Genomic DNA, 26,149 nt, shown 5'->3' with positions numbered 1-26,149 from the left:
CCCCATCTGTAAAATGGGGATAGCACCTGCCACACAGGTTGGACCCAGAGTTCAGTACCCAAGGAAAAGAGCCCTGTCCACACATTGGTTATACCAGTTAATTTGCACTTACCAGATACTGAGCAGAGGTGTTAGCTGGTATAGTGAAGAGAAACTCTTTGAGGAGTTCATAGCTGAGCTGGCTTTCATTGTGCCAAGAAAGGGAGTTGGTACTATTGGTGATGGAATCATTGGCACATTCCACTGGGCTGCAGCAACTGCTTAGCGACAAACATGTGTTAGTCAAGTGACACCACTGGAAACCAGCAGGGCATTCAAGTAGTGTCCAGTTCCCAATATCCTGAGAAGTGCGTAATGGATATGTAGCGTTTTTTTCCTCCTTGTAACCTGGAAGGTGGGAGGAAAGAACAAATCTGATAGCTCAGGCACATACTTGTGTAGAATTAAATTAAGAATAAAATCCCCAAACACTCCAAATTCAAGGCTTTCTCACATTTTTCCATGAATTTGAAAAGTGAAAAATCTCAGTCAACTGCATGTGCTCTTTGGGCCAAAAATTGACCATGTTAGTGGAAAATTTCATTAAGATTGCACAGTTCAGAGGGAAATAATGGTCCCTTTTCCAATTTTAGAACTATTTCCAAGCAAAAGCAGACCCATTCTTTTAAGCAGAGCTGGCTTTGACGTTGAAAATGCATTGTTAGTTTTCACAAGTTAGCACTTAGACGTCAGAATATCAATTTTCCAATGTCAAAATATTTTTTTTCACAACTGTGGACTGTGTGACTGCATCAAACCCTCTTGTGGGAAAATTAATTCCCACAAAAATTGTGACTTTGGCACAGTTGCACTGAGACTCATGGAAAAGGCCTGTTAGACCATATTGTTCATCCCTCTTCAACCAAAATTATAAGTATGCCGTATTGTCGTGTTTCACAGTCAGGAAGAAATTTTCTCCCATTAACTTTTGGGACTAGATGGAGCACAATCCATCACAGTGTGACATTTTCTGCATTCTCAAGTAGAAAGAAATAATGCAGACAGAAGGTGAATTCATTTCCATCCAAGATCTGGTTAGTCTTCATACTTCATGACATGCGACAATTCCTTAAGGAAGCCTTTGGAATCTATTATAAGAAATATCATCCTACAGCTTCAGCCTTGGACCAGATGCAGACCTGGTGAAAGTCAGGGCAACTTCGGTGCAGTTTCCATAGTTACTGTATGAACTGGCTCTGCGGAATTCGCAGCATCTCTTTTCATGCCAGCAGCCACGGAGTAATTCCCCTACAAACTGCCCCAGCATTAAAGCACCTGGGCGCTACAGAGGAGTCTTGTCCAAAGAGTGCTGGCCATTTGTGAGGCAGACACAAGGAGAATGTGCAGAAAGGGGATTTGCACAGCACTCTAGGCCTTTCCCAATGCTGTTGTGTGTTTTGGTCTGGGAATCAGCTTTGTTTCCCTCTGGAGCTTACAAGAAGTGGTGCATTCTGAATAATCCAGTGAGCCACCTGGATATTAAAGAGGAAAGCAAATGGGCTTGTGCCACACCTGTTCCGGGGGTAGGTCCCGAAAGCTGCAGACTGTATGCTAATGACGTAATGCCCTGACTTATATAGTTGATGAATAGCCATTATCTCTTTTGCATAAATCCCCTTTTCTGTTCACCATCCAAAGATACTTCCTCTGTGACTCCTTCTCCACCACAAATCCTTCCTTGTTTTTCCCCACCTATCCCCTTCCTCTGACTGGTTCCATCTTCCCCCTCGCTGTCCTGGTTCCACTCCCCCCTTGACTCCCCAGCTTCTCCTCACCTCTCCTCAAGTTTCCCCCTGCCCCTCCCAACATACACACTAACGCTAGACTCTCGGAGAAGAATATTCCCCACACAACCAGCCCATAGCCATAGAGTGTGTCTGTCTCTCCCTCACATTGCCCACTGCTCTATCCCTAGCTCTGTGTCATGTGGGTTGGGGGCTATCCTGGAGGCAGGATCTCTATGGTTAGAGTCCTGGAGGACTCCTGGGGGGTCTCCATAATTGAGAGCTTCAGTCCTCCAGGGATCTAACCATTGAGGCATGGTCTAGAGTGCCTCCTCTCATTCAATAGCGGGAGCCTCCCTTCCAGGACAGGAGGCTTGAGAGCTCTGGGGGCTTGGCCCATTTTTTGCTGCTCTGTGGTTTGGAGAGAAGGCCGGAGTGGCTCCATTGGTTGTTGAGTGAGGAGTGGGGAGGTTTCTCACTTAATGTCTACTTCAGAAACTCAGGTCCTAACCACCATGGGACCAGAGAGCGAGTGATGCCACCGGCATCCCAAAAGCAAAGAGGTGGGAAGTCGTAGCCATGGTGAGGGGAAGGGTCTTTGTTCTGTCAGTTTAATGCCAATGTCCAACACAGATTTTGCGGAACAGGCAACTGTGTTAAAGATTCAACCCTCCAATTGAAGGGCGAGAGCTCACAATACACATGCACTGAGATGCCCCCAGGACATCCCCCAGCAAAACCAGGGAAAATGAGACCTCACCTGAGACTTCTCAAGATTAAAAAAAATAACCATAAAGCCTCTCTCAGGCCTCCTTTCAAAAGAAGAGGAAAGGCCACAAACCCAGTGTGGGTCACCTTTAAAAGAACTTGGAGTCAGGGAAAGAGAGGAGATGTTGTACCTTCTCTGTGTGCTGGTCTGTGCACCTGAAACCTCACATGAATAGACCGCTGCAGTTCTTGAGTCACAAACTCAAGGGCCGTTAAAAATGCTTCCTGCTGAAACTCCAAACTGGGGAACACCATCGTCTGGAAAACAAAACCCAAGGCCTTCACCTTGCTGCACTGCTCACGGAGCTCCCTCCATGGGGCTAGGATGTGAGCCCTTCTTACCTCCACAGTGTCCAATGGAGCCGGCAGCGATGCTTCTCTTGTCACGTATCTCACAGACCCGGGGGTGTCAAACGCAGGGTCACCCACGTAAAAGTTTTCGGCGTTCAAGAGAATTCCTGTTTTCAAGGGAAGCATTAGGCAAAGCCAGTGAGAGCCAGCAAGGCCTGTGTTTGTGCCTCGGCCCCGCTCGCACTAGATCACATCACGGATCGGAACGGTAACACCCATCACAGGGGGAATTACAAAATGGGTTTTGGACCAGTTCAAATCACATGATTCTCAGTTCTGGGGGAGAAGCAGCTGCGATTATGATTCAGTTACCTTTCTTTCCACGCTGTGGTTTTGATTCCCTTCCCAGCCTGTGTAATTAATGTTTGCACCGTTCCCAGCGCGATGACAGAGCCGCGCAACAATCAGCAGCTTCGGCTTCTGGGAATCCTGCAAACTCTGTCCATCTTCCTTCACACAGGATTCACGCCGCAAGGTTTGCGTTGAATTATTGGATATAAATACTGCCCCCAAAACGCCATGTAAAACTCAACTAAAGCCACCTGGTTTCCATCAAAATAACCTCACCTAGCTCAGGCTTGCTCATAACCAGGGCAGGCATTGAGGTACTGTATCAGTGAGCAGTCCCCCCCATCTCTTTACTTTACACTTTATCTGAGTCCCCTCCCATCTTTATTCTCTTTCTTATTCCCAACATCCCCCTCTGTCTTCCACTCCCTCTCCCTGGGGTGAGGAATTTGTCTTCCAGCCAGTCTGCTTCTTACACCACCACCCCCATCGCACAGGCGGGAGGATGTCCTATGCTGCAGGAGGGTGGGGTCTTCTGCTAAGATGTCTTCTTCCCGCAGTGGACTCTCCGCTCAGAGTCACCCTGAAAGGTGGCACCTTAGGCGGCCAGGTGCCCAGCCTATGCCTGCAGCCAATGCACATTCCAGCTTTGGCATGGGGGGCACACCCAAAGCTTGTCCCTCACTCCCCAACATGTTCACGAACTTCAGGGAACCTGACCGTGGCTCTCCAAATGGAGGAACCATTTGCAGCTCTAGCAGACGGGTTGTACGGCGGGTGCAGGAAAGGAAGGCAGCCTCACTGCAGTGCCCACAAAGCTGGAGGCTCCAGGCGAGACAGGAGCTGAACCAGCCCTGAAGGCCCTGTGAGCTCAGAGAAGGTAACCCTGTGCACCCTGGCATTACTTTTCATCCCAGGCTGGGGTACAGATATACCACTGTCAGGGATGGGGCAGAGGGTCCTCTGTGCTAGCAGATTTTTGGGATATTTCTAGATTAGGAAAGGAGGTTGAGGTTAGCTAACTCTGACTTTTTCCTAGTGTAGATGCAGCTTACCACCTTTTTAACTTCAATTTAGCTGGTCAAAGCTGACCCAGAAGCGTAGCTAATCCTCACTTAATCTCCACCTCTTTTCCTTATTCAGCTAACCCCTTAGGGTACGTCTACACTGCACAAAAAGCCTGCAGCAGCAAGTCTCAGAGTCAACTGACTCGGGCTGGGGCTGCGGGGTTCAAAATAGCAGTATAGACATAGGGGTTTGGGCTGGAGCCTGGGCTCTGAGGCCCTGCGAGCAGGGAGGGTCTCAAAGCCCGGGCTGCAGCTTGAGCCCAATTGTCTACACTGCTATTTTTAGCCCCGCAGCCTGAGTCCCGTGAGCCCGAGTCAGTTGACCCTGGCTCTGAGACGTGCTGCCGTGGTTCTTTTATTGCCATTTATGTGCAAACTGAAAGAAATATCCAATAAAATCATAGGAAATGCCTGTGTAAAATGCCCCCCCCCTTGCCAGGCTGAGTCAGTTGGGGTGCTGCACAAGCAGTTAACATAGAAAAAGAACAAAGAATGAAAAAGACCATGGTACAGCCATGTTTTGTTCTGTCTTCCTCCCTAACTTCCCAGCAGTGAGAGGGAGTTTGTTGTGACATATGGGGACTAAACACTTCAAGAACCACTGCCTGAGAGCATGTTTCTCCAAGATATATTTTGTGTGTTTTATTAAGAATATGAGGCCATGTCTTTGGGCGATAACTTAGTATGTGCGTATTTTTAGAGAACATTTTAGACATTCGGGAAGGGTTAGCAGGCTGGGCTGCAGCTCCATCAATGTGCAAGTTTCCTGCTTCAAAACCCACAACAGAAACACCAATTTATGGCAAGTCAGTTGGCTATTCTCCTAGGGCTGCTAGTCGTGTCTGAATTACAAATTAATGAGTTGTCCTACTTACTAGGTCAGACTTGAAGTGAGCAATGACCTATTCTATGCACTCAGGCCTGGTATCTGTGCTTCCAAACTAGTGCACACTCAAATATTGTAGGTGGCAATAAAATAGGGCATTTGGTCCATTCTGCCCTCCTTCTGGGGACTCTACAGAACATGCTTTTATTTCCAGAGCATTTGTCAGAGGCTTGGAAATTCCCAACTTCCATCTAACAAAGATGACGATTAACCAGAAAAACAATGAGGCCCTTCCCTTTGGACTGACCGATGCCAGTAGTTGATGATAAATACATCCACCTCCAACCAGGACCCAGGTGTGGAAGGCCTGCTGAGAGCAGGGCAGCGGGAGAGCCCACCTTTTGGCTTGTACTCGCACACGTAGCTGTGCTTGGCCATGCACAGGTCGGTGTTACACTGGCCCGTCGGGCCCATCCGGACACAGTGGTCAGCGTTTGATGGATGGGGCTCTCCTGGCAGCCAGTTCTGACAGCTCTCCAGATTAAATCCTTCACCCCTCTGCTGAGCTCCAGCACTTGCAAAATCATTGAATCCAATCCAGACGTCAAGGCCCCTTCAAAACAATGCAAAAGAATGCCAGATTTTTCAGGAAATCACAAGTATTGAAAGGATTTGGGACAGACTTCATCCAGGGTTCTCAATGAAAATAATCATAACAACAACAGCTTCCATCCATGTGTCAGTCAATATTCAAAGAGCCCTTTAAATTACTAAATTATTGCGATACTCATTCTACTTCAAGGACCTGATCCTTGAAAGACAGTCTCCTAAGTATCAAACCATATTGTGACCTGCTAATGAGTTAAAGCCATAGTCATAACTGCATTTAATTCATAAGGCAAGCTGCCGCATAAGGAGCTCAGATGCCATGGCGATGGGTGTGCTACCAGAATCTGTCATATAATAATATAACAAAGCTGGGACCATGTAGAAACTTCACATGTGTCATTGAGCTGCACTAGGAACCTCCTGATGATGTCCAGAATAGAACGTGGGTTCTGTAGATAAAGGAGAATTTCCATTATCTGTCAGCATCTTTTATAAACCTCGTGTTTCACCTATAGGAACTTCTCATTAAGAAAAGCTACTCCAGTATTCTCCAGTAACACTAGAGTTGAGAATAGCATTGGTGCAGAGTTTAACACCATACTATGATAAATCCTGGCCCACGACTGGGGTTCCTCCGCACTACCAAAATATGTAATGATATATAGATTATGCATCATTGACGACTGAAACATAGCAATGTCTGGGGTAGAATACAAGAGCAGAGCAAAGCAATTTAGGATATGGAAGTGAAGAAGAATGTCCCATACAATGGAAACTGCCAGGATAATTTTAGGTCAATGGAATATAACTGCCCAATTTGGAATTTTGGCTGACTACCAGAGTTGGCTCTTGTGGAAAATCCTGTAGGATCTCCAGTGGTCGAAGGCACCCAGGAACTTCCACTTTACATCTCACCCAAAAGATAGTGCTCGTATGCTAAGGCATTTGTTCCATACTAACTCACAACAGAAAGCATCGCTCGTCGCCCCTTCCCTGCACCACCGTACCATCACCTCGAAGGTAGCCCCTCCAAATTGCATCCCTCACGGCTTCACTTTTGAAATCTGAGATGCTCACAAGGAAGTGCTTTGGAAAGAGCAGCCTAAGCAGATAATTGGTGTCTCTCCACCGCCAAGTCTGCCCCAGATGCCATGATTAAGGCTCCGTGTTTGTCATGGAGGTCGCGGTCGAGTAGCGGCCCTGGGGACAGCCACACTGGCCGCTGCTGGAGTGGCTCTGCAGCAGTCCCGGGGGCGGTGGGAGCAGCCACAGCTCAGTGGCTGGCCCCAGAGCTTCCCCTCATGGTGGCCAGAAGAGCCGCTGGCCCCCTGGGACTTCCCTCCCCCTCCCAAGCTGTGGCTGGATCGGCAGCAGGCCTCCGGGACTCCCCCTGCAGGGGGTGCTGTGGACTTGCCCCCCACAGTGTCCCGCTCACAGCGCCCCTCCCCCCATAAGATTCAATCAAGGGTCGTTATGGTCTAAGTCATGGACAGGTCATGGGCTGTGATTTTTTGTTTCTTGCCTGTGACCTGTCCATGACTTTTTCTAAAAATACCCATGATTAAATCATAGCCTTAGACATGATTAATGAGGTCATACTGAAAAACGACGATGAACATAATTGTTCTGTGAATCAGTAATTTTTATCACGAATCAGATTAAAAAACAAAGAATTGCTGTGCTTTGTTCCTGAAACACTGGAAGGGATTAAGGAGAGCGGGATGGGAAACAGCCTATTTGCTGTCATCAGTAAAATCCAATAGTTTTTTTCCTTTTCTAATTCCAGCTATGATCTAACTGTAGGTCATCAAAAAAAAAAGAATGAAACAAACCAAGATTGGCTGGATTGTTCCCTTGCACCCTCCCTGGCTGGTAGGTCCAGTATCTCTAAATGAGGGTAAGTTTTCTCATTTGAAGTAGGAGCTGGATTGCACTTTCCTTATTACAGCAGTAGCATTTCTTGAGAACTAATGACCTGTCTTGGGTCACCGGAGGGAGAGGAAAAGTTCCAGCATTTTGGAAGGGGAGAGTGCTTCATCCCACACTGGTTGTAGGTGTTGGGGGTAAACTGGTTCACAGGGCCCTGGTTCTTGGTGGGGAGAACTGGTTCAGAGTGCACAGGCTCTGGGAAAGATCATCAAATGATGGTAGAGAGGAAGAGAAGAGAGTGACCGTAACTGCCATGCGGGCTAATGGGAAACAGATTTTTGCTTCTGTCATTTTCCCACAAGAAACCCTGGAAGTCACGCGTTCCAAGAAAACATAGCTTATACTTCATTTCTCTTTTATCGCCAGGGAAATCACATCCTGGAACCAGCTCATTCATGTTTATCTGAACAGATTAATAAATAAATAAATTAAATAAAGAGAATAAGGGAGCCGGAGTGGAGAACAATGAGCTGCGGCAGCTGGGAAACAGCTTGGTCGGCTTGCTCCTTTCTAGATCCCATGATTTCATCGCCACTGCAGTCCATCAAAAGCCCTGCACGCAATGCGAAATAAATCAGTGCTCTGAGTGACCAGCTCCTAACCCTTCGGAAAGGATGGGCTCCTCTGACTTGGCCTTGCCGGGCGCACATGTTTGTAATCTCGGGATCAATCCCAGTGTGAAGGGAGCGAGACAAGAAAACAAGTTCAAGAGAAAGGCCGTTGGGCCCAGGACAGGCCTGTTCAAAGACTACATCACATGCAGCTGCTCCAATCTCGTGTGCTTTCTGGGACGTGTTTATTAAGAAGCCCCTGCCAACATCTGCATCTGCATGGAGCTGTCAGGCCCCTGGGAAGGTCTGAGCGCTTCCCCTTTAAGATGGCTGGTTGCAGAAAGGGCATTTGTGGGGTGGATTTCGTCAAAGGCTGACACGTTCCACGCTGCCTGTTTAGAAACCGCTGGCTGTGAGGTGGAACAGATGCTTTCAGAGCCCAGCACTTGGGGAAGTGGGCTGCTCTGTCTCAAAAGGGATAAGGGTCTCCGGCTGAGGCTGACACCAAGTGACTGGGCATGAGACTCAGCTGAGAGAGGCCAGGCTTACAGCACCACCTTTTCCTTTCTGTAGCGCCTAGCTCCTGTCACCAGGACTCCTGACGCAGCTTGCCAAACTGGACATGCAGAGCCCTGCTGCCGTGCCTTGGGTGGAGGGCAGTGCCAAACGTAGGGGAGCTGGGAAATTTTAGCTAGAAACATAGTGCAAGCTTGGATCCTCACTAAAAGGACCCGAGTTCTCAAATGCCCATGGAATGCAGACAGGGTCTGGGGGTTCCAAGGTCTCTTTCAAACAATTCATGTGCAATAAACCGGAATAAAATGCTTCTCTAGCGGGATTTAATTCCTGACAAACTCAGTCGTCATTCCAGGGTCACAGCCAGGGATGCTGCGGTACAGCTGTGCTCATTCCACTACCTTCCTTCTATTCAGTCAGTGACTCCCTTCCACTTTCACCCAGACATACACGTCCAGGGACCTCGGCATTCTCCTCATTGGATGCAGTAACCCTGATGCAGCTATATTCTGCCATCCCCAGACACCAAGCATACATGACCTGGGAGGCTGGGTTTCTGATGAATGGTTGCAGTAACCCTGACATATTGCACTGCTTCTCCCATCTTTAGATACTGCCCATCTTTAAAAAAGGGAAGAAGGAGAATCTGGGGAACTACAGACCGGTTAGCTTCACCTCAGTCCCTGGAAAAATCATGGAGCAGGTCCTCAAGGAATCCATTTTGAAGCACTTGGAGGAGAGGAAGGTGATCAGGAACAGTCAACATGGATTCACCAAGGCAAGTCATGCCTGACCAACCTGATTGCCTTCTATGATGCGATAACTGGCTCTGTGGATATGTGGAAAGCGGTGGATGTGATATATCTTGACTTTAGCAAACCTTTTGATACGGTCTCCCACAGTATTCTTGCCAGCAAGTTAAAAAAGTATGGATTGGATGAATGGACTATAAGATGGATAGAAAGCTGGCTAGATCGTCAGACTCAATGGGTAGTGATCAATGGCTTGATGTCTAGTTGGCAGCCGGTATCCAGCGGAGTGCCCCAGGGGTCGGTCCTGGGGCCGGTTTTATTCAACATCTTCATTAATGATCCAGAGGATGGCGTGGATTGCACCCTCAGCAAGTTCACAGATGACACTAAGCTGGGGGAAGAGGTAGATAAGCGGGAGGATAGGGATAGGGTCCATAGTGACCTAGACAAATTGGAGGATTGGGCCAAAAGAAATCTGATGAGGTTCAACAAGGACAAGTGCAGAGTCCTGCACTTAGGACGGAAGAATCCCATGCACCGCTACAGACTGGGGACTGACTGGCTAAGCGGCCGTTCTGCAGAAAAGGACCTGGGGATTACAGTGGACGAGAAGCTGGATATGAGTCAGCAGTGTGCCCTCGTTGCCAAGAAGGCCAACGGCATATTGGGCTGTATTAGTTGGAGCTTTGCCAGCAGATCGAGGGTAGTGATTATTCCCCTCTATTCGGCACTGGTGAGGCCACACCTGGAGTGTTGTGTCCAGTTTTGGTCCCCCCACTACAGAAGGGATGTGGACAAATTGGAGAGAGTCCAGTGGAGGGGAAAGAAAATGATTAGGGGGTGGGGCATGTGACTTACGAGGAGAGGCTGAGGGAACTGGGGTTATTTAGTCTGCAGAATAGAAGAGTGAGGGGGGATTTGATAGCAGCCTTCGACTACCTGAAGGGGGGATCCAAAGAGGATGGAGTTCGGCTGTTCTCAGTGGTGGCAGATGACAGAACAAGGAGCAATGGTCTCAAGTTGCAGTGGGGAAGGTCTAGGTTGGCTATTAGGAAACACTATTTCACTAGGAGGGTGATGAAGCACTGGAATGGGTTACCTAGGGAGGTGGTGGAATTTCTGTCCTTAGATGTTTTTAAGGTCAGGCTTGACAAAGCCCTGGCTGGGATGATTTAGTTGGGGTTGGTCCTGCTTTGAGCAGGGGGTTGGACTAGATGACCTCCTGAGGTCCCTTCCAACCCTGATCTTCTATGATTCCCGGATCTTCTCTTACTCCAGGGAGTAAGGATGTGGAGCTAATCAGCAGAGCCAGCTATGCCCAGCCAACAGGTAAATTCACATTGGGGTCATAACACCCCTTTCTTTGTCTGCTGCCGATCCCTGCAGAGCACAGTTGCCCCTTGGACTGTGGGGTGCCATGAAAATGGCGTGAAGATGCACCAGGCGCCGACCCTGCCCATAGCAAATCCCAGCCGTTACTGCACTCACTAACCTGGTGACATGAGAGACCAAGAAACTCTTAATTTCAGGACTGCTCACAAAAGCCAGCTCTCCATCACCATGGACCTGGCAGTGCTGTTGGGCCTCCAGCCACTGGGCCTTCTCTACCACCAGTTGGTAGCAGTGATTGTTGCCAGGGAAGACCAGGCCATCTGACGGGCACATTGGGTGAATCACTGCATGAAAAAAAAGAAAAAGCCCCTGAGGTGGACACATGTTGGAAGGTGGATGCCCGACCCACCAGCGAGACCCCACAATGCAAGTGTGAGATATCAGCTTAGCACGTGTGACCATGTTCCCCTCTAGTGGCTGGCCTACATAGAGGATAAGGAACCTGCTAGAAGTACCAGCCCTTTGTCTTACTCCCTTAGCTCCAGCAACAGGGGCTTGTGCATTTGGTGCTGAGAGATGTGGGTTCTTACCCCATGGGTGGGCCGTAGTGGGTGGAGGTTGTTACATAATCTGGGGCATGTGAAAACATGACTAAGGCAGGAGGAATTTAGAGACAAGTGAATAAAGAGGAGGTAGGGAAGGATATGAGAAGTGACGAAAAGAAGCTTGAGGTGCTCAGATACTATAGTGTAGGTGGGCATGTCCGCACAAGGGTTCTCCAAGGCACACCTAGTGAGATTGACCAGATGACTAAAAAGGTGCTGGGGGAGTGGAAGAAACCCTGGGTACTGAGAATGCCCGCTCTATTTGGACAGAGTGGGCCTGGTTCTCCAGTGCCCTGTGTCTTGTGCACTCCTTTCCACCAGTGCAACGTGGGTGCAAAATGCCGCCAGAACATCTTACTCCAATTGGCAGTGAGGTATAAGTGCAAAAGATGCAGGGCAACGGTCACGGGGGCCCTTCACTCCCGGTGCTGGCAGGGCCTTGAAAGGAAGGAATTTTGGAGGAACCAGTTCTCAGTGTAATTCTTCCCTCCACCCAGTCCAGCCCAACCCAGCTTCAGCAGGCACCTCATCAGCCAAACTCGACTCACCTTTGCCTGGCTCTTCATTCTCTGCAGTAATACTATACACAGCTGCTAGGCCAGTGCCGCCCCTATTCCTGATCTGTAGGTCCAGGCTTTCGTTCGTCCTGACCAGGGTAGGACACTGCAGGTCTATCAGCTCTGGGGGAGCCACCACCTCGACGTCTGTCTGCACAGAGGTGACCCTGGCGCCCACAGAGAGGGTGACGGTGACGTTGTAATGCCCGGGCAAGGCATACTGATGGAGCACTGCATTTTCGGTAGTGTTGAGAAGCCCGGATCGGTCCCCGAAGTCCCACTGTAAAGTGCTGGCAGCAACTGGAATACTGACGTTGAAGGCCACCATGTGGTGAAGGCCATGGGGGCGGCGGGGACCTGTGAAAGAGGCGTGCAGCCGTGCTGGGAAGACAGAGCGGACGAGGGAAGGGCCGCCGCAGGACCACCTAGCAGAGTCCTCAGTGCAAAACGGCAAACAACCGGAGGAAGAATTTGGTTCAAGGACCTCGCCGCACAGACACTGCTCCTGGTCGCCGAAGCCGCCGTATTCCTGGGCGTCAGCATAGCAGAGGGCACTGCAGGTCTCCTCGCTGAGGTTTGCGGAAAGAACGGACGAGAAGAGGATGACTGAATCGGCTGCCCCTGTGGTGTTGTCCGTCAAGCATGCTATGTAAGGCGCTCCTAGAGGGGAAAGAACAGAGAAGCCTGTTGAAAACCAACCACGCTAGGCCATAACTCATTAGAACCCTCAGTTAGACACCACACCTCTGCAAATGGACTTCCCCCAGGCCGTGAGCTGCAGGAAGACTACACAGCAGAGGGTTTCTATTCTGAGCATTTCCTGTTGCAGTCTTGCTTGGGAACCCTTTAATCCATCCGTGGCGTTTGCCAATCCCTTTGTAGCGGTGACGACAAGAATATCCAGCCATCAGCACAGATTTATGGAGCAGCAAGGCACAGTAAATAAAGAGTACCGTAGAGAACGTTCCACTCCCACAGAGTATGAAGCTGATCTGATCCTGAGTCCCTGCTTAGGAGTGAGTGCGGCTAGCACATGGGAGGTGGGTTCTCTTCCTAGTTCTGCCACCAATTCTCTGCAGGGCCTGGTGTCATTCACTTAACTTCACTGGTATCTGAGCAATAAGCCCACACCCAAACCCAGCCAAGCAGAGGTGCGTGCATACAGGCACCCCAATGGGGTAGTATATGGGTAAAGCTTCTGATTCCCTAGCCCATGCCAGACTTGTGCTGTGGATAAGCAGAGGATATCACCCTACAGGCACATGGGTACACACACACACCAAACACAGACACACGCATCAGATCCCACTCCCAGGGCAGTAACTTATTTACTTGTGTTCCCCAACTCTTGACCTGCCCAAGTGGGGTGGGGGTTTTTCCCTGCCACAGACACACACTGATTTTGCAGCGTACACAGCCTCAGCCCAGCTGGGATTTCCTTGCCTCGCATCCAATTCTGCCCACGCAACTGAGGCATGTTTACTGGTCTGTTTCTGACTGTTGCTACAACATAGCTCCCAAAACATCTCAACACTGCTGTCCTCGTGTTGGTTTCCCATAACGATCCCATCTGCCTGCCCTGGTCTCGCTGAAACCCCAGTACAGTCGTTGAGCCAGGCTACCTATTAAGAAATGCATGGGAAAAGACTCTTGTTATGATTATAGATGCTTGGAAAGTACCTTTTTTAAAAATACCAGCCCAATTACATCCCAGGGGCCACATGTGATCAGCAATAACCATTAATAACTGCCAGTATTTCCCAAAGAGAGACAAGGTGACTTTATTGGCCCAAATTCTGTTGGTAAGAGAAACAAGCTTTCCAGGCACCCAGAGCTCTGCTATTACCTCACCCACCTTGTCTCTCCAATATCCTGAGACCAACACAGCTACAACTACAAGGGTATTTCCCAAACCCATTCTGTTCTATACAAGTTCTTCTTCTGCCCTCTTCACCCCCGAATCTGAGCACCTGCCAGTCCTGGCTCCTTATGGTAGGAAGTTCCACTATGCCTGAGGAGCAGAGGTGTTGGCTATAGAATCATAAGACTGGAAGGGACCTCGAGAGGTCATCTAGTCCGGTCCCTACACTCATGGCAGGACTTCTTCTTTGGGACACCTTAGAGGACAGTTTATTGTCCAGATTAAGGCCTTAATTCAGCAGAGCGCTTACGCAGTTGCTTACGCAGTCCATTCTTACTCAGCATGTGCTGACGTCTCATTGACTTCAAAGGGATTTCAACTCGTTAAGCACGTGCTTACTTGCTTTGATGAATTGGGGCCTAAGGAAAAAGAACACAGAGGCCACCATCTGGTAGTTGCTTTGGTGGCCTGTGGGTAATGAGTTTACTGGTCTCAGCCCTATTCTCAGTGAATGGGGACTCAGTTAATAAAGTCACCAGCATGGCAGGCACTGATCTCTGATCTGCGCAGAGAAGCGGAGATAAAAAGAAAGGTGAAATGCAGTGCATATCTAGGCAAAAAAACGTCTTGTGTATACAGTGCTGGGGAAAGGCACTGGCTGCTGGGAGAATGAAGCCCTCTCTTTGTCCACACCACAGGTGTGGCATGGGCAACCGGAGCACAAGATTCCCCCTCACTGCTGCACCAATGTTCCTCTAAGGTAGCTTGGAGGAACCTCCTCTAGGGGTGAAAAGATAGCAGCTTCCTGGCCCATCCAATCCTTAGCCTCTCTGCTGAGACAGACAACAGAGGAGCTCCATTACTGATATGGATTCCAGTCTACCAGGACCTTATCTGAGGTTCACCAAGGAGCCATCAGATGAGAATGACTTGCCCCTGCTACGGAGTGGGCTAGATGAGAACCAGCTGAGATGACTCGAGGGATGGAAGAGTCCTTAGAGGAGTATCAGTCTCTTTGATCTCAATTTTTCCACTAGATTTACCTTTACCATAAATCATAGCCCATCCCCCTTCCTTACCACAAGTAACATTGGTGAATGAAACATTGAAAAGAGGAAGGTTTGCCACTTCCGGAGGCTGGGCGCATTTAGTATCCAACAGCCGACTAACGTTAACTTTTCTTTCTTCCACCCAGCGGGGGAGCCAGGAAAGTTTGCAGTCACAAAGAAATGGATTCAGACTTAAGTTTCTGGAACAGACAGAGTAGAGAAAGATTATGCATTAACTTGACAATGGGAACCACCCAATAAGTGTTAATTACACCATCATAAAAATCCCCCTGTTCCCATCTGCACCACTCCAAGGAAACGTCTCATAAGACTCGCTAGGGGAGTTAATGAATAGAGAATCAAGCAATAATTAACATGATTTTTCTAAAGGCTAGAATTAGGCAAGTACTGCAAGCACTTTCTTCTCACAATACAAATAATTGTTGCAATTAGAAGTAAATTACAGCCATAATCCTATATTCAAAATAGTCTGCCATCTAACATCAGTTGGTTGCAGCACCAACCTCTGTAGCTAAGGGAGATTTTTTACAGTGTCATTAAAAAACATCTACGAGAATCAAATTGATCTATCAAAAAAGAAATGCAAACCCAGTGGCAGTTTTGTCACGTGGCGGTTTAATGAAAAGATGGAATCGTTAACTGCAGGTGTGTTTGGCCGGAATTACAGCCTTTGGCAGTCAGCGGCAAAAAGGGCAGAGGTGGGACAATGTTTGCACAACCAACGGTAGTCATGCTGCCCGCAGCGTTTGAACCCAGTTCTCCTGCATTGAAAGCACAAGCCTCTATTGCTTGAGCTAAAGAATTAAATCCCCTGGCTGGTACCTGTAGCAAATGTACTGATCTCTCAACCTGCGGCACGGCCACTGGAAGAAGACAAAGACCAACATGCTCCTAGTGAGGGTTTTATGTATGTAAAAGCTAGCTAGTCATGCCGCTGTTCTTTAATCTCGCTCCAGCTATTACGGCAGCAGGTCTTGCGGGCCCCAGTCCCACTGCAGGACTCTTCTAGACAGCATTACTATTACTGTCAACAATGGTCCTAATGCTCTGTAGGAGGGAAGCTGCAGAACTGGAAGTGATTCTTGCTCATTTGCACGTTCCTCTTGAAGAGTACACTGGGAAAAGGTGCATGGGAGTTCTACTCTTCTTGTCTGTTTCAATTATTTCAAGTGACGGAGGCTGTAACTGTGTCAGTTTCACCTTTGGAGTTTATTCCTTTCAGGTAAACATTTTCGAAAGCATTTTCAAAAGGTGCCTAAACGGCAGTTCCCTGAGTCCCAGGTCAGTGCCCCTGCCCCACAGTAGGAAGTCAAGCAGAGATTTAGCCTTGCCACTCCCGGAGTCATGCGCTCTGAAAATGCTAAAGTGAGTAAAACACTTGTGCTCTTGCAAACTCCCTGAGGGCTCGTCTACCCTGCCCCCGGGGAGGGCGGGGGTGAGAACAGCGCTGCCCACCAAAGTGCTGCCGTGTAACTTCCCCACGTGGATGCTGCAGGTGCAAACGAAAAGGTTCCTAGTTGGTGTTAACATCGTCCTCTTGAAACACAACCACATTCACGTGAACTAGGAACCTTTTCGTTAGCGCCCCAGCATCCACACGGGGGAGTTACAGCATCCACATGGGGGAGCAGCGCTTCAGTGCGCACAGCTGTTCACAACTTCCCAGACCGAACTGCGGGGCAGTGTAGACGTAGCCTCAGGGTACGTCTACACCACAACTGTGGCGGTCAGTCTGACGGACATACCGAGCTAGCTTTGAACTAGCTACCTTGAATAATGAGAGCAGTGAAGCCATAACGGTATGGGGTGTAGGACCCTGGGTATGTGTTCAAGCAGCTAACCCATGCTGCTGTCGCTTCACTGCTATTCATCCTGGAGCTAGGTAAATCAAAGCTTCCTCGAGTACGTCTACACGCAGACACACCTCTGATTGCAGCGTAGACAGACCCTAAGTGAGCTGAGACTCAGCAGGAGCCGGGGAAGGGAATTCTGAAAACAAGAGCCATATTCAGAGAGCTGAAGATTAAGGAACAAGAACTTACATGTAACTTAAATTAAATAAATTATCAAATATTCCATCTTCTAACGTAGAAATCATGTTGTGGCTTATATCTCTGTAACACAGGGAAAATGGGAAAGAAAAGTTTAATAAGCATTCATAATTATAAAAATAATTTTCTGCCATTCTTACAGGGTGAAAATCCAACCCTGAGCTTCGGATAGCTGGGGCCCCGGCTCTAGGACTTTTCATTTCAAAGGGCACGCTACATACAAAGGTACAGTCATTAATGGCCAAGTACTAAGTCCTCCCTTCAACCCACCTTCTCTTTCTGGTTCTAGGAGCCAACAGAGCCTCAGGAGTGAAGAAGTCAGTCAACCAGATGTTAAAAGGTGTTGGCCCTTACGGGCCCTAGGCAGCACATCTGTTAAGGGGACGTGGCCTCTTTAAGGCTGAGTTTTTGGGAGAGGCAGTCTATAGCTGGAGCACAGGTCTCAGTCAGGTCATGTGACTTCAGCAGGGGAACCAGACCTGCTATAAAAGAGGCAACCAGCTGCCAGTAGGAGAGAGCTCGGAGTTGGGGTATGGTTGTTGGAGGCAGGGGCGGGGAAGGCTCTGCTTCCCGTGTACGGTAGCTGTGCAAGGGGCTTTGGAGGGAGTGCGGGGAGAGGCCTGAGGCAGGGCTGCCCACACAGGCTCTGAAGCAGCCCACAGGAAATAGGGATGCAGATGGGTGAAATTGGAAGCAATGCACTAGTGAGAACCTTGGGGCTGGAGCCTGAGGGAAAGGGAGTGACAAGGGCCCCCTCCCCTCCCAACACACACACACTCCCACACCCTTTGCTGGTCCTGAGACAGGGGTGCAGGGCTGCTAGCCGCAGTTCCTAAGAGGAGAGCTGTGTGAGCCTTGCACCAAGGGCTGAAGGACTCGCTGAGCCTGTGATGGGGCTAAAGTGCTACTGAGTCCAGAGGGGGCTGTGAGCCAGGGCTTGTTTTGGCTCTTTCTGGAGGCCTTTAGCTTTTCAGTGGAGCACTAGGAGGGCCTGTGGAGGATCCCTGGGCAAGAGGGGAAACCGAGGCACAGAGCATCAGTTGATGGGACAAGGCAAGCTGACCATCTTGTCCTAGGCCTTTCTTTGGTCCAATGAGACCTCTCTGTTTCCTTATCGTGGGTCTATTTCTTGTTATTTTTCTATGCGGACTTTGTGCAGCTGAAAGGAGCTGGCTTGGCATCCTAGAGACTGAAGCCTGTCTTCACCCAAAGACCAGGTTCGGCACAGGCCTCACCAGCTCATCTCAGCTATGCTCTGGGAGGAACCCCACTTCTAGGAGCAAAAGGGGAGCTCCTATTCCATGGGCTGCTCCACCCTGGTCTTTCTCCTGGGGCTGCCAAATTGGCTTTTTTGGACCTACCTCCTAGCAGGGACTGGACTGAGAGACACCAGCGCTTTCTCTTTTGCCAGTGAAAAGCCACCAGCTCATAACAACTCTGTTACTTTTGACCTAAGCAGCATTCAAACCAGGGAGCTCGCTAACAAGCCACAGTTGTCTCCCTCGCCACGCGGTCTTCGTGACATCAGTGGATAGGACAACTTGGAAGAAGAAGGCAGCTGGACTTTTCAGAACAGTCTAAGGGCACTAGGTGCCCAAGACCAAGAAATTCAGCGGGATTTGGGCACCAAGTTCTAAAACGCTTTACCAACATGCTGAGATACCACTATCCCCAGGGCTAGTCCTTTATTATGTCCCCATTTACAATACTTGACCATTCTACCATCGATGAGCCTGGTCATTGGGTTGAATCAAATTGTATCCGAACTCTTGAATGCCAGGAGAGTTCATCAGTAATTCACTAGATCATAAGTTAAATGCACTGTGCAAATATTCTGTACTGGACAAATTAGGCTTGCATCAAACAGAAAAAAGGGGCTTTTGATGCATCTGAGCCCTGGGCATAGGGGATATAGGGCCAGGAAGATCAGAGCAAGTGTTATGGAACAAGGGTAGCTTGCCAGACACCAAAAGGGATTTTTACATAATTGCTCAAATATGCATTAAATTTGCCATAAGACTACAAAGGGGTAACATGTACTCACAGTTCTTCCAGGGAAGTCAGATGTTCAAAAGCCTGAACATCTAAAATGGTGATCTTGTTATTGGAAAGATCCCTAGAGAAAGAGAACAGTGCAATGCAGCTTATTATCATGCAAATTCATTGTGTCTGTCTTCCACCATCAAGGCTTAGAAAAGACAGTCTCCAAACTCCATCCAGATTCCAGACAGAAAGTAAGTTCTTGGTGTATTAAAACGGAACAATCCTCCCAGCCAAAAATAACACCTTTCCCAGCTATAAAGCATCCGCTGCTCCAAGCTTTGCATTATGTGTCGATATGAATTAGGCCTATCACTACACAGAAAAATACCCCCATAACATTTTTAAAGTAAAATAATTACAGGCATGACAAATTTATTACTAATTCTGAGGCACCAGTTTGAAACCCAAGTCTAAAATATGCCTCATAAAGAAATTACTTTAAGGAATAATTTTGACAAAGTAGTTATTGAGTTAGACATAGAATTTTCTGTGGAACCTTCGTGTAGTGGTGCCGGTGCCAAAGAACGGATAACTAATGACAGGAGTGACGCATTCAACTTCAGTACAAACGTCTTTTTTCTTTTTTAATGACTGCAGAACTTAGAAGAGGAGAAATAAGAAAATATTTTTTGTTAAAGTAAATTCAGGGGCCGTACTATAAACTCTATGAACTCTATGAACTCTATATAAAGGAACACTGGGGAAATAACCATTTTAAACCCTTCCCTGTCTTACTAATAACCTGCACCTTATTCAAACTGGAACTGTTTCCACCCTCCCATTCACTTTATACTATTTATACTGTTCAATTTATGTCCTTTGTTTCACTGTCCTACCTAAGTGACATTTAAAAGTAAATAAACTAGTCAGTTTCCATTTCAGTTCCTGATGAGTCTCATTTCTTACACCCTCACCCAGTGCTGCTAGGGAACTGCACCAGCAAGAAAAAGGTTAAGCAAAAAAAAGAAGAGAATCTTTGCAATTACGCTCTAAAAAATTAGCAAAAAACCCCTTACTCTCTCCTGCCATCTATCTCCAACCCCTGACAATTTACTATTTATATTAGGTTTTGCAACACAGGACAAAACCTAAATTGGGAGCCTAAAATACTTGACTGTGGCCCTTTAATATACTAATATAATACCAATAACATAGATAGCTGTCTAACAGTAAATACAATGGTTCTCCTAGCTGTTTGAATGCTGAACCAGCTACACCAGCAGGTTGAAAAGGGGATTGGAATAGGCACAATGGGCTGATCCTTTCAGGTGTCATGCACTTCCCTGACAGGTCTAGGCAGTTCTCCTAAGTTCTCCTCAGTTCCAGAGGTGACAGATAAAGAATAAAAATCAGAGCCTCTTTTTTTATATGCTGAATTCTTTCCTAGAGTATTCCTTGCAATTTCCCTTTGATGCCTCATCTCCGATTTCATTCGGCAAGGTCTAATCCTCGGGATGGATCATTCACCTGACACCTAAATTCGGTCTATATTTTTTTAACCAAACACACAAGGTAAATCACAATCCAAAATTCAACAATCCTCTCAAATAGCTATTACCAGCAGGAGAGTGAGTTTGTGTGTGTGTGTGGGGGGGGTGGAGGGTGAGAAAACCTGGATTTGTGCTGGAAATGGCCCAACTTGATGATCACTTTAGATAAGCTATTACCAGCAGGACAGTGGGGTGGGAGGAGGTATTGTTTCATGATCTCTGTGTGAATATAAAGTATGCTGCAGTTTCCACGGTATGCATCCGATGAAGTGAGCTGTAGCTCACGAAAGCTCATGCTCAAATAAATTGGTTAGTCTCTAAGGTGCCACAAGTCCTCCTTTTCTTTTTGCGAATACAGACTAACACGGCTGTTACTCTGAAACCTGTCAAATAGCAAACAGACAACTGTTCTGGAACCACAGGAATGTGGGGTTGTTGGGAGATTAGTGACGGGAATGCCTAACAGGGAAGGGGCATTTATTTGGGGAGTTACAGTATCTTTACCTGGACTTTCTCTGGGGGATTTTTCCTCCAAGCTAACAGCACGTTTAGAAGAAATTTCCAGCAGCCCTCTGAAGGGAACATGAGTGCTGCAAAATGACAATTAAGAAATGCACAAAGGCAGAAGCCAACAGAGATGTTTGTCAAATCAATATGCATTTCCTTTGCTCAGCCTAGCCAGATAATAGCAGAAAATGAAGCATCCTTTGCTAAACTTTCACAAAGATGCATGAGCTGCACTCTGTGTAGGAGGTGTTTAACTTCCAGACATCAGAGTTACTTCCAAAACCATTTACGACTCCTACTCACAAGGCAAAAAAGATGAGAGTTTTGGAATTGGATCCCAGCTGCTCCAGTCAAGACAGGTTTAAGCCCTTCCCCATGGAGATGCTGTCTCATTTCTCTAGTTTATTTTCTTGGGTCTCTGCTTTGCACCTCTATCCCCACACAACCTATAATTATTGCACCACAATCTGATTCATTGAGGACAGGTAGAGATAGTTACAAGGGGGCTTTTGCATCGCTTGGGAATAAATTTAGTCTATCCTTTCGAAAAAGTTTTACAAAACCTGATCGAAAAAGATAGCTTCATGAAGTTGAAAAAAATGAAAATAGGACTTTTGGGTGGATTTAAACCTTCTCCCTTCAGTGCTGGAGGCCTTGTACTGCCAATCTCAAATGTTCAAAAACTGCGAGTCAGGCCCCTGCAAAAATTGAAAGATTGATTTAAATATGATGCCATTTAAAAATATATATTTTTGGTTTCATTTGCCTCCTGGCTTTTGAGTCTTTAGGGGTCAAGTGTTCTTGCTTTTCTCCATAACTAAGAGAGCTGAAAACGTTTAAAATGAAAGCAGAGGTTCTCACATAATCACATGACTCCAGAGTCTGGAGCTTTAAGAAAAAACATCTAACAACATGATACGTGCAATAAAACACAGACTTTGACAACCCAGACCCAGCTGTGTTGTGCTACTGTGGCAGAGAAAATGTGGAACTGACTATAAACAAAATGATGCTAAGATGAGCACAGCTCACCCATTCACCGAACTTGCCATTATGCAGGGAGGGTGAAATTCATCCTTGTGCAGCCAGCCAGCCCTATGGGCTAAGTGGGACTTAAGCGGCATATAGGCCTTGTGACGATCCCTCTGAACTGAAATTAATGTTACCAATAAAATTTGGGGTAACTCTTTTTTTTTGCATTCTGTGACAAGCTTCAATAATGAGTAAAATACTACCACCACCACCACCAAAAAATCAACCAATTCAACAACCGCAAAACAAAACAAAAAACAGCATCAGTGGTGGAAAGTGACTTACATTTTTGAAACTGTTTTGCTTGTAGGACCCTAAAGCGCCCCTCCCCTCCCCGACCCCTTGTAACACAGGGATGGATGATATTTTTTAAATACAGGATTGTTATCTTGACCGTGTTCCTTAAACATGCTTTCAAAATACATTCCTCTCCTGGGCCCCTAGCACTCAAATGGTTAAATGTCTTCAGCTTCTCCTGAAACCACGTGAGGCTGGTTAGCTAGAGATTGGCCGCCTGCCACTTCAATCACTTTCACCAGAATAGTCCTAGACTATTTAGTTGATTTCCCTTTGGCCTCTAGCCAAAACCATTGCTAGTATTGGATATCCCTCTGACCTCCACCTATCTACTTGCTGCTACTGGACCCCAGGTAACCTACAGGAGAAAACAGCCAAGCTCTAAAGGATTTCTGTGCATAAACACTACATACCTTCAGTGAAAGGATGGGCTTGACGGCAAGCCAAGTCTTTAGCAAGCACCGTGTACCTTCTATGAGGGGTGCACATACAGTGGGTAATTAATTTCCTTGCAATAACAAGGAGACAGCTAGAGTACTTCTTTTTCAGTTCTCTCCTTTCAGATGTCTGGAAATGTCCCGTTTATGCTGTCAGACAGGACCTCAGGCGCAGGGCAGAGGGAGATCGTGTTTCAGCCCTGACAGCTCCCACACGTTGTTCCCCAAAACTACAAACTGACATGTTGCCGTACAGTCGCGCCTTCAGAGTCAATGACTGGCCATTCAGAGGGCTGCCTGGGCCGCATCATGCAGAGAGGCAATGGCCTTGCCCGGCCTTGTCAGATTTGTGGATAACGTCATTGTCAAGGTGGGGGTTGCAGGTGGCATATGATACTTGCTGACATTCCTGTTCTCCCCTAATGTACCTGACAGATTTAGCTGGCTTCCTCTCTACTGTGCCCCAAACCTTACTATACTCCTGGCTTCCCCTCCATTATCCCCCACACCCTAGTGTCAGCTCAGGGCTCCTTTGGTGTTCCTCACACACAGTTCATTGCTTCAGGCTCTTTCAGGCCTCTGACAGGCCCCTGAGGGGAAGTGATTCACTCTGGGAAAGCAACGTGGCTCCTGCCCATCCATCTTCCAATGCTATTTCAGTGCTGAGGCCCTCCACCTCCTCTGTGAACGTTAATTAACGGAGCCCCTACAGACACCTCCCCTCCCCCAGGTAGTTGAGTATCATTCTCCTTGTTTGTCAAAGAGTAAACCTAGAGCACACAGTGATTCCGTGGCCAGCCCAAGGAATACAGCCGAAGAGCCCTGGCTCCCCAGGATTATTAAGATTCACTCTTGCCCTGGACCAAGACTGGAAATGATGATTCCTCCTGGCCTGCCCCATGAAAGGGCAGGGAGTCCAAAGAAGCTTCTCTCCACAGTCCATTGGGCACCTGGGCCAGTTCCAGACAAACTGCCCAGCATAAGCAACCATGCACAGCGTAACGCTGTGCTGGATTACAGCTCTGCCACCTCATAGTCCTTGATTATACCTCTCACATTGCAGCACGGGCAACAGATCCAAGCATCTTTGACTCCAGAACCCCAGGCTTTTACCACCTGAGTTAAAAGATAGCTGCTTTAGCGAGCTCTGCCAGTAAGGCTTTTATCCTCCCTGTAGTCCTACCACTAGAGGGCATCACAATCCACGTACAAGCCAAAACATTATTCCCTCACGGGCTGCTGGTCATCCCATGGCTTCTCTGAGCCAACAATAGATTAAAATAATCTCCCTGACTTTAAGCAGCACCAGATCTCTTCTGTGCAAGGCCTGTGACAGCAGCGAGGTTCCTGGTGAAGGTGATAATGGGTGAAGGAAGAATGGAGAGATTACCCGCAGCCCCACCTGCACAAGGAGGTCACTCTCTGCCAGCTGCACTTCCGAAGGACTGATTGTCTTTTCCCACTGTTTCCTCTGCAACATGTATGGAAAATAATCTGATGCCTTACCGGCATGGGAAGGGCTGCTTCTTAACCAAACAAGGTTACAGCATAAAAAGAAACTTCCCAGGAAAGAAACTACCGACCAATAAAACCCCACACTAAGGCTGCAGGACGGGACCAAAACGCAGCAGTCCGGTGCCACAAACGGCCATGGCTACATTTTCCCATCTCCTTGCCAGGACCGAGGAAATTCGGAACAAGTTCAAAGCCAAGCTAAAGCCAGCAAGAGAACAAGGCTCCACAGTGAGATTTAACCAGCATGCAGGCTGTCACGTGCCCTAATTAAAAAAAAAAAGAGTATTAGCTCAATTGTCTCAGGGGAGACAGGAGGGCTCAGGGGTTGAACAGCCTCAGTTTCCCTGTCTGTGAAATGGGGATCATGATACTGCCTGGGGAGGCTGTGCAGATCAATGCCTTTGTCTTTGTGGAATGCTCTGTGAGCCTTGGTTGGAAGGCACAGTAAAAGAGCAGGTTTCAGAGTAGCAGCCGAGTTAGTCTGTATTCACAAAAAGAAAAGGAGGACTTGGGGCACCTTAGAGACTAACCAATTTGTTTGAGCATGAGCTTTCGTGAGCTACAGCTCACTTCATCGGAATGAAAAAGGAATGAATCCGATGAAGTGAGCTGTAGCTCACGAAAGCTTATGCTCAAATAAATTGGTTCGTCTCTAAGGTGCCACAAGTCCTCCTTTTCTTTTTAGTAAAAGAGCAGTTATTACTATGAAGGAATAAAAACTGAGCTGGAAATACTACACCACAAGAGATCTCTTCACAACTCCCCAAATGACCAGGAAGCTCAGAGATGCTTCAGTCAATAAACATATGTAGTTAAGCAAATTTTATCAAAATTGCCAAAAGCCCACTGGAGTTGGATTCAAACGGGACAAAGATGTAGAGAGGAAAGATGGTCTGGTGGTTAGGACATTAGCCTGGAACTTGGGAGAACTGTCTTTGGTTCCCTGCTCTACCACAGGCTCCCTGTGTGACCATGGGAAGTCACTCAGTCTTTCTGTGCCTCGGTTTCCCACTTGTACAATGGGGATTACTGCTCAGGCAGACGGTGAGTATCAAAACATTAATGATTGTAAGGTGCTAATACTCCAGGGATGGGGACCAGTTACACACTTAAGAGAGATAGTTGGTCCCTTTATCTGAACCCCACCTTTGCTATCTGCTACCCCTTGAGCAGACCAAGAAGGAAACCAGCAGCAGCAGCATCTGGTGCCTGGTGGCTGCTTTGTTCATTCATAAAGTTTAGACAGGAGGAGGGTTTGCAGCGGTCAAACTGTTCAATTTACATTGGCCAACTAATGCTCTGCAGGGCTGGGGCAGCCATTGTGTTTATTCCTGCAGCATTCTGGGGGAAAGACTTTTTCAATGTGTTTTTTTTTTCCTCTTCCCTAGTCCAAAGAACACATAATGTTAAACAGAGTATAGCCTGCTCCTCACTGCCAAGACTGATGTCATACTCCCATTATGTCATTCGCGGGCCCATCCCGCCTTCCTTTCATGAAGCAGAAGAGGAGGGAAGAGAGGGGCAGGAAAAAAAAGAAAAAAGAGCTACGCTGGATCACTCCTTTCTCAGCCCTTTTGGTGCATGGAGTCCAGCCAGAACAGTAATGGGAAAAGCATCCACAGCCACAGAGAACTGTCTGCACAGATAGAGGCTTGTGTGCAGGCTGACGGAGGGCTACAGTGATTCATTAATAAAGGAGCTTCGAGTTTATAAGCTACAAAAATAAAAGCCACTGGGCCAGGGAAGAAAACAAACCCCGAGAGAAAGTGGGGGAAAGGAGTTTCTCTGCCCTTCTGAAGCAGGATGGAGCACACGACTCTGAGCAGGGGACAGGGTCTGGAGAGACTCAAAAGCAGAAGCAGCCACGGTCATGCCTTGTTTGTTTCATTAAAAGAACCACCAGCAAGTCAGGACTCTGAGAGTCCATTAAAG

General features: G+C 47.7%; 1 protein-coding gene across 2 annotated transcripts in view; it reads right to left on the bottom strand.

Annotated features, from left to right (window-relative positions):
• PKD1 (polycystin 1, transient receptor potential channel interacting) overlaps positions 1-26,149 on the bottom strand; it is a 138,927-nt gene that overhangs the window by 64,144 nt on the left and 48,634 nt on the right. For both annotated transcript variants that reach the window (XM_073361700.2, XM_073361701.2), the window contains exons 2-10: positions 18,941-19,012; positions 16,888-16,959; positions 14,855-15,024; positions 11,906-12,574; positions 10,913-11,096; positions 5,462-5,676; positions 2,874-2,989; positions 2,663-2,789; positions 113-387 (exon numbers count right to left, since the gene is read on the bottom strand). In XM_073361700.2, coding sequence (XP_073217801.2) covers positions 113-387; positions 2,663-2,789; positions 2,874-2,989; positions 5,462-5,676; positions 10,913-11,096; positions 11,906-12,574; positions 14,855-15,024; positions 16,888-16,959; positions 18,941-19,012 — 1,900 coding nt within the window. The remainder of the gene's footprint in view (positions 1-112; positions 388-2,662; positions 2,790-2,873; positions 2,990-5,461; positions 5,677-10,912; positions 11,097-11,905; positions 12,575-14,854; positions 15,025-16,887; positions 16,960-18,940; positions 19,013-26,149) is intronic.

This window comes from Lepidochelys kempii, chromosome 10 (assembly GCF_965140285.1).
Source record: "Lepidochelys kempii isolate rLepKem1 chromosome 10, rLepKem1.hap1, whole genome shotgun sequence".
NCBI lineage: Eukaryota > Metazoa > Chordata > Testudines > Cheloniidae > Lepidochelys > Lepidochelys kempii.
This window is presented reverse-complemented; position numbering and strand designations above follow the sequence as displayed.